Below are 11,078 nucleotides of genomic sequence, written 5' to 3' on the forward strand. Positions count from 1 at the left end.
CAGTTTCACAAGAACACACCAGTTCAACATTCACATGCATATATTTTTATAAAATAAATTCATACAAAAATAATTAGCTCCCCTTTACCATCAACTTAATCTTAATATAAAATTCAGGGGAAACAAGAAGTTGAATCTGGCAGAGCCGGTTAGACAACTTCTCATCCTTCCAGAAAGGAGCAATAAAAAAATGGATAAAACAATAAAATTTCTGGGGAAACAAGAAGTTGAATCTGGCAGAGCCGGTTAGACAACTTCTCATCCTTCCAAAAATACAATATAAATAAGAAATAAAAAGTATGGGGAAATAAGAAGTTGAATCTGGCAGAGCCGGTTAGACAACTTCTAATCCTTCCAAAAATACAATGTAATTAAATAATAAAAACAATAACAGGTCTGGGGAAATAAGAAGTTGAATCTGGCAGAGCCGGTTAGACAACTTCTAATCCTTCCAAAAATAAAACGAATAAGGAAAACAATAAAAAGTATGGGGAAACAAGAAGTTGAATCTGGCAGAGCCGGTTAGACAACTTCTAATCCATCCAAAAATACAAAAATAAACAACTAATAACATACAAATGGCATAACATAATCAACATCATATTTTACAACTATCACACTTGGATCTAAACGCAGAAGCATGTTCTCATTCAAAATTCAAGATCATACAGAAACAAGATACTTCATATTCAAGATTGAAGATCAGACAAGAGCAAAATATTGCATATTCAAGACTCAAGATAATACAAAACGAAATACTCAAGGTTAGCTCCCCTTACCTCTATTACAGACTTAATCTCCTCGTTCTCTGAAAACTTCCAGAATATCCCCTTTGCAACTAGAAAATTTTCCAACTCTCTTCTCTCAAAATTTTTCTAAGTTTTTTGGTGTAAATTTTCAGCCTCCCCCCTTGGCTATTTATAGCAAAAAAATTTACTATTCATTTTAACTATTCATTTTTTTATTCATTTTACTATTACAAAAATAATTTTTTATTTACAATTTGATGAATTCTGATCTCTTATGACTCAAAGCTACGTGGAATACTTATCCCTTCCAAAAATATTTTTTTTTTACTATTCACTTTTTACTATTCACAATTTACAATTCACTTTTTAATTTTTTTTTAATCTAGTATCTGACTTACAAATATTTTCAAGGATCTTACACTTGGCACCCACGAGGGCTGTTGACGCGAAGGAGAAACGCGCTGGAATTTCTTCCCTATAGTAGCACGTTGGAGGTTCCGATTTAGGGTATACTTGCAGGTTTGATGGCATCGTGGATGGAGGTGGTGAGGCGCTCTGGGGGTTGCGCGAGCTCAAGGCATGCGTTAGGGTTTTTGTTCTAGGTTTGATTTGGGGTTTTTTAGGCTGCAGCGTTTTCTGGGTTTTGTCTTGCAGGTCAGGAGGAGAAAGTCGCGGGGAGCTTCGCCGTTTGGATGTTCAACGACGTTGCTTGCGGCGTAGAGAAAAGTCTCACAGTGTAGGTTTCCTAGAGGATTGGGGGTTTATGATTCTGATGGTTATGGCTGTGGAGGCTCGCGACGGTGGCGAATGGTTGCTTATGGTGCTGGTCTCGCGATGATGATGGGAGAGTGGTGGCGGAGAGATTGAAGTCATAATGGCACTGCTCGCGTTGGATGGTGGCACGATGAGGTTGCTCGCGTCTGGGTGTTGATGGTTGAGGTGCGTGATGGAGGATGGCGGTAGCTAGGGTTTCTGTGGCGGTGGCTTCACTGCGGCATGGTGGCTGGCCGACGCGACATTGTGTTGGCAGTGCGACATTGACGGCGGGAAAGATTGACATGGTAGAAAAGTTGGGAAGATTGACTCATTGTCAGAACAAAAAATGGCGTGGCACTCCATTGTTAGCCAGCTAAGCTTCTTTTTAACGTTGTTGGTTTTGGAGGACAAAAAATTATGTTTCCTTAAGGAGAAGGATCAAAATGTAGCTTAGTTTCATAGAGAGACTAAAAACAAATTCCCTTGATAGTTCATGGACTAAACACATATTTAATCCTTTTTAAAATGTTCAATGTAGTCCTAAAGATCGTAATTTGTGTTCAATTTAGTCCTTTTTGCAAACGTCGTTTAAATCATTAACAACCAAATATCCAGTTGTGCAATCAGTGACACATCACCCTTGACACATCATCATAATCTTCTACCTCTAGAAACCCTAATTTCCCCAACCCTAGCCACAACCTAACCCTAACCGCCGCCACGCTCACGATCAACCACCATCTTCGCACCTCTATCATCAGACATTTCGAAACCCTAACTGGATGGTCGCGCCACCACTACCGTTGTTCATCTTCTCTGTCCAGCAACCACCCAGAAACACCACCATGACCACCTTCCCCTTCCTCCACCGTGAATCGCCATCAACATCTTGTCACGACAACCATGACCGCCGCAACGAGACAACGAGCCATGCACGAGCTTATCTTCTCCATCAAGTCTTCAACCTGCAAAGGGAAATACAGAGAACGGAAAGGCCAATTGGAGCATAATCGCCACCGCAAAAGCGTCATTCTCTATCAATCTTCAAATTCTCCGGTCATTGCGAAACTGCTCTTCGAACCTGCAAATAGAAAGAAACCAAAAGAACCGAATCGCAGACAAGCAACCATGAGCCAGATTTGCATCGAGACGCTCCTGCATTTTGAAACCCATTCAATTTTCCTCTCGTGGCGTAGGCGTAAGGAAGCTTTTCCCCCTTGCATTCAGAAACCCTAATCTTTTGGGTGGCAACGGGGCTGCCACGTGGTAGTCTCTCATTGGTTGCGTCATGTTTCAATCAAGGCAGGTCAGCAGTTAAATGACATGTCATTCACTGATTGCACAACTGGACATTTGGTTGTTAACGATTTAAACGGTGTTTGCAAAAAGAACTTAATTGAACAAAAATTACGATATTTAGGACTACATTAAACATTTTAAAAATATTAAAACCATTTCAAACAAAACTAACAAAAATTGGAACCAACATGGTATTAAGCCTTTAAAAAATAGGTTTAATAGGTTCGGAGGTCCCTATATTTGGGGGTTCATTTCAATTGGGTCCTCCAATTTTGAAAGTGATCAATTGGGTCCCTAATTTGGTAAATGTGATTCAATAATAGGATCTCCGTTAAATCCAGTTAACTACGTTAACTTTGTTATGAAGTGGCAAGTTGAGGCATCCAGGTGGTATCCTTCGTGGATTTTTAACACTTTTAGAAATGCCAGCACAATGTCATTTCCAGCACAATGTCAATCTCAAAGGTGAGAAACCGATTCTGGCTTGGGTTGATTATGATTCTGAATTAAGTGTTATCAGTGTTGCACTTTCCCCAAATTCATCCAAACCCAACACTCCAATCTTGTCCTTTAATGTGGATCTCGCACCCGTTTTTCATGACACTATGTATGTTGGGTTCTCTGCATCAACAGGTTTGCTTGCCATCTCCCATTACATCTTGGGTTGGAGCTTCAAAATCAATGGACCAGCACCACCCCTTAATCTCTCTTCTCTCCCGATGCTTCCACAGCCAAAGAAAAAGCAGACATCTTTGATAGTTGGGGTTTCAGTCTCAGTTGCTGTTATTGTGTTATTAGCCATCGCCATTGGCATTTACTTTTACAGAAAAATGAGGAACGCCGATGTGATTGAAGCATGGGAGCTTGAAATCGGGCCACATAGGTACTTCTACCAAGCTTCCCCAATTTCCCCAATTTCGCAGATTTCCCCAATTTCTCAGACAGAAGCTTCCCCAATTTCTCAGGTCAGCGCCGCCCTCAACTCCGCCGGTGTCTCCCTCCCTTCCGTCGACCTCGCACACCGTCTCGTCTCCTACATCTGCTTCGACAACCACGTCCCCCTCGCCTGGAAGCTTCTCGAGAAAGCCATGGCCGTCAGAATCCTCCCTCCCTTGCTCGCCCTCTCCCTCCTCTCCACTCGCGTCCTCTCCCACCGCCACCTCCACCCTGCCGCCTACGCCCTCTACATCGACCTCCTCAACCGCCACGCCTTCTCCCTCTCGTCCAGGAATGGATCTATGAAGGATGTACTGAAATTAGGGATTTCGACAACGTTGGAAGGTGAAAAAAGAAAATTAGGGTTTAGGATTAGAAAGGAAAAGGGAATCTGAATGCAAATTAAAAATTGCAGAAATTGGTTGTTAATGTTGGAAAAGAGATTACTTTTCTGCTGTGCCACGTATTAAGTTCAAATTGTGCCACCTGGAAATAAAAAGATGCTCAGCATGTCACCTGTTTAAAAATTTAACGCCGTCCATTGCATTTAACGGAAAGGGTATTATTGACTCAATTTTGTTAAATTAGGGACCCAATTGATCACTTCCAAAATTGGAGGACCCAATTGAAACCAACCCGCGAATATAGGGACCTCCGAACCTATTAAACCTAAAAAATAATAAAGTTTAAGATATGGTTTACTAATAAGAATTAAATATCGAAGTTTGATATTTTTTTTTGTTAAAAAGTTTAAATAATGAGTTACTTTTCTTAAAATAAGAGAATCTTGTAGTGAAAAAGATTAAAATGTTGATCTTGAATGTAAAGATAAACTTATTAACATCCAAAATTAGCCTATTTGATTTTCCTCTGGTTCTTTCCAATTGGCTCAACATCCTCAGTGTTCAGAATGAATAATATATCTTATCATTGTTTTACTTTTTTGCGTCACTCTTGATGGCTAAGATTTTTGGCAACAGAAGAAAAAGAAAATGTAAGTAAATAAAAGGTGTGATAAATACAGAAAGAAGAGAAAAGTGGTGTTGAAAATATCTGTAACTAATTTACTAAAAATATATAAAATAGTCAGTAGGAAGTGTTACGTTGAGACGTAGATTGAGTTGATATTGGAGGTGCCTGAAATAACAGGAGCAGTTACAGTAGAGTGGGCATGAAATGAAAAGAGGAAGAAGATTATCGGTTCAAAACTAGTTTGCATCAAATTTTATGTGCATCATGTCACACTGATAAACGTAGTGCAGTACACTGTACAATGTTTCTTTATGGGAATCATAATTGAGCTTTCAGGATTTGAGAGTGACAATGCAGCAGGGACACGCATTATTCAAGACGCATGCAGTTTATTCCATGGTTTTTTCACTTTATAAATGTTCAAATTCTAAATTATCTTTAATAAAACATATTTTAAATGATATATAATTCATTATAAATACAATTCGTCCTTTAATATTTGATTCCTTTCCAAAATAAAACATCCAAATGTGTCTTCTACTTTACTCTTTTCATTCTGGCCACAACAAATTTGTCACTTCCCTTCATATAAAACATGGAAAAGAAGAAAGTAAACAAAAACAAGAACAAATGGAAGATGAAAGTTGACCTTCAGGAATTGTATTGTTAACACGAAATGACCCTTTCGCCCTTCTTTGAGTGAAAAACAATTTATATTAGGAGTAAAAGGTAAATTAAGAAAACATTATTTTTCTCTCTTTCCCTTTAAATCAAATATATTTATATATCCATTTAATTATTTTTTTTTACTTTCAGATGACAACTTTTCTCTTTCATTTCTCTTGTGGTACTATGTGAAACAAATGCTTTTCATGGTCATTGTGAGATAGTAGGTATCGCATTAGTCTTAATTATGCACAGGTAAAATAGACTAATCTTGTGAGAATTATACACATGATAACAAAAATAAAAATCACAGTGAAGCTTCCGCCTGATACTGCGTCGTTTTGCTCATGTACGGACAGGAAGAACTAACAAAACCATTAACCAAGTGAAGATAAGTCTTAAGATCATGACACGTGGCTACATCTCCTTTCTTCAGATACGCTGATTCCCTGCTACTCACTCTTAACTCTTGTCCAACGTCAGCGTATACCAACTGCATGTCCTGAACAACCTTACGGAACCAACTCTGCAAACCCGCTACGTGGACATGGCCACTGCATGCCATGTCAGCATCCGGAACCACAAGTCCAGGAACTTTTGTGATTACATCATCGGAGTTCACAATTCTAAGTATTCGGGTTCCACTCTTTTCCAACTGGGCCCTGAACTTATCGTTACCGACCCGGGGCCCACCGAAGGAAACCACAGACACCATTGGCGAATTTTTGAACGTAGAGGTTATATCGTACGCGCTCAGAATCGCGAGTGCAGCTCCGAGGCTGTGACCGGTTATACTTATGCTAAGTGGCTCGTGGCCGTAAGACTGGATCACTCTCGCAACCTCTTCCCGAACCATGTCTTGCAAACTGGGACATGCGCTCGTTTTGGAGACGTAGAGACTCAAAAAACCGTTCTCCACCATGCAATCGTCGCTTCCACAACCCATATGGTTGGGCAATTTTGTCAAGGTAACACGAAGATTTTCCAACCATTCCAGACACGTGGCGGTTCCCCGAAGAGCGATCACCACGTCACGTCTTCCCAGGCGCTTAATTTCCTTCTCGTCTTCACAGACTGCTACGTAACCAATCCAACTGGATCGAGCACGTGGCAGTTGCGACACAGAAGAAACCCAATTGGGTAATTGAACGCCGCATGTGGCGTGTAAGTTTCTGGTTACTCTATAACCGGATTTTCGCATTCCGGTCTGAGCCAAGAGTGATGCTTCAGGGAAGCGACACGTGGCGTAGGTCTGGGAATTGGTGTCGAAATCGAAAGCGCGATAAGCGGATTCTACGAAGTGGCCGTATCTTAGGATTTCGGCGCGTAGGTTGTCGTCAAGAGGGTCTAACAAGCCTTCCCAGTGGTTGATTCCTTGGTATTGGGTCCACTTGTGACCAAGTCGGGGTGAGTTGCATTCCAGTGAGTCAGTCCTGAGGCGATCCCAAGCGAGTTGGGACTTGTTGAAGGGTAAGGTTGGGGTGGTGGCATGTGAGAAAGTTGGGTTGAAGTTGGGTTTTGAGAAGGAAGTTGAAGTGTTTGGTTGGGAAGTTGGTGTTACAGAGAGTGTCATTGTTATAAAGACACTTGTGTAGTTGTGTGTGTTCTTGCAACTGATGTTTGCGTTTGTGCATGGAATTTATATTAGGAGAAAGTGAGGGAGAATGGACGGTGGTGGGAGAGAGAGAGAGAGATAAAGAGAGAGATAGAGAGAGAGATAGAGAGAGAGAAGTTTGTGATTTTGGTAACTGAAAAAATGGCTGCGCGAGTATGAGTGAGTGATCGAAATGATAGGAATAAAGAAATGAGGTAGGTTGAAGGAGAAAGTTCAGAAGATTTTGAGAAAATAAGTGGGACCTAAAAGACTAAAGTTAATTTCTTTGTGAAAAACAAAATAAAAAATTAATTTCTCCCCACGCCTTCGGAGGTAGTACGTGTTCTGTCACTATTGCCACTCGGTCAATTTTATTTTATTTTTGTATAAAAGTTAATTCTAATTTAGTTAGCAATGATAAATGGGATATATTCTATTATGATGTGAGTTGGGATAGTAAAACATGTATATAAGAAAAAAAAAATTTAGAGGCGAAAATTAATAAATATAACAAATGAGGATTAAAAAGAAGGTAGAAATAAGATATAAAATAAATGAAGTGTATTTTAAGTATTTTCCTTTAAAGAAGAGATAAAAATTGTGGGGGGTTTTCCATAATTATAGAGAAGAATATAAAAAAAATGGGAAAATGGGAAAAGTAAGGAGTACTCTTTGGGTACAGTAGGAAGCCGCGTAAGGTGAATATCATGAGAGGAAGTGTAGTGGACTGGTCAATCGTCAAAGTATACGACTCATCTCAGACCTATTTTTGTTCAGAAAAAAACACAAATTAGGATAAATTCATTATAGGTTAAAATTATTTGAAATATAATAAAAAGTTATGCAAATTAAATCTTATTGAAAAATAAATAAATTCTGAGAGTTGTTTTATGTCAATTTTCGCTTAGCAGCGAAATTAATTTCGGGAATAAAAGATGGATAATAAAATATCTGCCAAAGTGTATATTAATATTTTTACCCCCTTTTTTTATTATATTTAAAAGAGAAAATAAGATAGACCGTTCATGAAGGGGTTAATCTCTTTAGCAAAAGTTCACACTTTTTAAAAAGTTATTTTTTACAGAACTGTGGGATTTTAGAAAAGTTCATTATGCTTGACAGGTTGGCTTGTTTTAAAAAATATTTTTTTTAAATAAAATGTGTAATCTATAAAATATAACTATTTAAATTATCAATTAAAACACTATTTTTAATTTGGAATCATTTTGAATATCCATTAAATGTAATACATATTCTTTTGTCGTTTGAAGTGTTTGATGCAACAGATGTTAGTTCGTTAAATTTATTATGTTTAAGATAAATTTGTTGCTAACCCATAAATTTATTGATCTTTTTTGAATGATATTCTCGTTAACTAATAAGTTAATTGGTTTATTTAAGAATTTTTTCGTTGAACTGTTTATATAAAACCTTAATAAACATGCTATCAAGGAAGTTCATTCTTATACAAAGACCAAGTCATACCATAAACTAATTTACGGACAATCTTGCCACAATTTTTTTACAATCATTAGGTTTAGACAAAGCTCAACTTAAGTTGACAAATTTCCATCCTCATCATATTACTAATTTTATCTCATTTTTGTTCTTGTCTATTTTATTTTTTCCTTCGTTAATAATAATAGTAATAAACACCAGGGTTAATTGTGATAAAGATTTTGATATATTATACAAGATCAGATTAGAAAAAAAATTAAATTAAAAATGTGCCTAAAAATGTATGGTAATTATATAGCTCAAAAAATAATATATATTTAAAACTTAAGAAATATCTTCCGGAAAAAAAGTATAAAAGACTTTTTTTTTTATCTAAATGTTTAACCAAATGTAAGACTAACCTGTATTTGTTTTCTCCCGTATAGTGGTATTTTAATAAAGTTGATTTTGTGGAAAGAAGTTGCTTAAATTTAACGTTTATCTATAATTGTAAAGGTATTACGTACTATTATTTTCAAAGGTAAATTTACTCATGTATTTATATATAATGGGAAATCTTAGAATTTTAGTTGGACTCATAAATTCGTTCATGACCTTCTAATTATTTTTCATCCATATTATAATGGGTTTTATGAAGAAATTTTGTAAAATTTGTTTCTACAAGTTTTATATCATTTATTAAATTTTATAACATTAATTATATTAATTAAATTCACTCTACCTTTCACAGTTTTTATTTTTTATTTTTGCTGAATATTTTTGATACTAGATTTGTCATGCCTCTTGATATACTGGAGGACATTTTACTTCAATATTCCATGCTATCCTGTTCATGAATTAAAAAATAAATGTTGATAAAAAAATATAGAAAATAATTTTTAGAAATTAGTTGAAACTAATTTCAGTTTATAAAAAAATTTCTAAATAAATCCTTTATTTAATGAAGAAAAAGAAAAAGGCTTTTAGTATGGCATTCATGGTTTGGTGAATTCATTTCCGTGGAATTATCTGTAACCCCACATAAAGATGAATACGAAACATAAAAATTGGGAAGAAGGAAGAATGAAAAAGGGAGAAGAAAAAGAAAATAGATTAATAGATTAAAGAAAATAAGAAATATATTTGGAAAGGCATGTGTAAAAAGAAAATAAATATTTTGCAGTACTAAAAAAACAAAGAATATTCCTGCAGCTATTTCATTCCTTTTGTTTTCCTTTTTTTGGTGAAACGGCTATATTCACTCCGTCATTCTTATCCTTTATAACCTACCTAGTCTTTATCACTTACTTTTTTTTATCACTATCAAGAATCAAGAATAATATTCATCTTTCGGTACGTAATATATTTGAGGGCTGCTCACTTACAATATTCATCATTTGCTTAAGCATTTGTGATTAACGTTAACTAACGATATATTAAACAATTAAGCAAGTTGCTTTTTTCTTCTTCTTAAAGTTTTGTTGTTAATGGATAGCAAAGAATCAAACTAAATAGTTTACGTTATTTGAAGAATTAGATTTCTTTCTATTGTACGTTTGCTCACGTGGCATCTTGTCCTCCATTATCGTCAACCTTTGTATTCTTTTCCTTCATGATGGGTGGCATGTGATGAATATAAGTGGAAAAATGAATTAGTTAAGTAATGTTATTTAACTAATTCAGTATTTTGAGTAAAATAATACGCTAGCTTTCCGTCTTAATTGTATATTTAAGTTGGATATGAAATGATAAATCTTAAAAAACCTAAGCGATTATGTTAATTAGTTTTTTCTTTGAATTTATGAAATAATTGTAATAGTTTAAGAGTTAATGTGAATGATAAAGTTTGATTTGAAGTAAGAGAAAGAGAAAAGAAATGAAGGTAAAAGAAGAAGGATTTGGATTTAGTTGGATTAGGATAACATTGATAAAAAGGAAAATGAGGAATGAATTACTGGGTGAGTGGGTGGGTCACATTTTCTCCCCAATAAGATGATTGACATGTTACCAACAAGCAAAACAAAAGATTTGCATCTATTTTTTATCCTTCCTAGACATTGGATATTGCATATTTATTATCTAAGATACTAAACATAGTATAAACTTTATTATATTCATTCTCAACCATTATCATTTTATTTAAAAGAGAATTCCAACAATAATTTTAAACATAAATATACATAATTTCTTTTAAATAATAAATTATAAAATTAATCAATTCTAAATACAACTTTTGAACCCTAATATAAGTATAATATATAACTCTCATTTTTCAATAATATATAGGCTTTATATAGATTTATATAATAAAAATATTTATTGACGTCTTTCGAAATATTTTTATTAGGTATTAACACTTAACTTATTTTAAGTCTTAAATGTTTATATTTTTTTTATTGATTAAAGATAAATTTAAGATATTTAATATTTAATATTTTTTTAATATTAGATATATAATATATTTTCTTTTTTATCATTCAAGGTTTTAATATTTAATATTCAATAAAGTCAAAAGCTATAAGAGAATGACATATTTACAAACACAATTTGTTAGTAATAATAAAATTTTTCAATAAATTATGTTTAGTGAAAGATAAGTGACAAACAAATCTAGTAAAGTGATCGTTTATAAAATTTTCTTACAGATGTACAAATCTATTCTTAAGTAT

General features: G+C 35.0%; 1 protein-coding gene across 1 annotated transcript; it reads right to left on the reverse strand.

Moving 5' to 3' along the window:
- Nucleotides 1–5,606: 5,606 nt before the first annotated feature.
- Nucleotides 5,607–6,983, reverse strand: LOC108328645 (phospholipase A(1) DAD1, chloroplastic). Its single transcript, XM_017562537.2, has one exon. The coding sequence runs from the start codon at nt 6,949–6,951 to the stop codon at nt 5,686–5,688; it is 1,266 nt and encodes a 421-aa protein (XP_017418026.1). The 5' UTR covers nt 6,952–6,983; the 3' UTR covers nt 5,607–5,685.
- Nucleotides 6,984–11,078: the final 4,095 nt, after the last annotated feature.

This window comes from Vigna angularis, chromosome 2 (genome assembly GCF_016808095.1).
Source record: "Vigna angularis cultivar LongXiaoDou No.4 chromosome 2, ASM1680809v1, whole genome shotgun sequence".
Taxonomy (NCBI): Eukaryota; Viridiplantae; Streptophyta; class Magnoliopsida; order Fabales; family Fabaceae; genus Vigna; species Vigna angularis.

What these genes read in the sequence shown, in the direction of transcription:
- LOC108328645 (XM_017562537.2), bottom strand. Translation starts at nt 6,951, where the DNA reads ATGACACTCTCTGTAACACCAACTTCCCAACCAAACACTTCAACTTCC.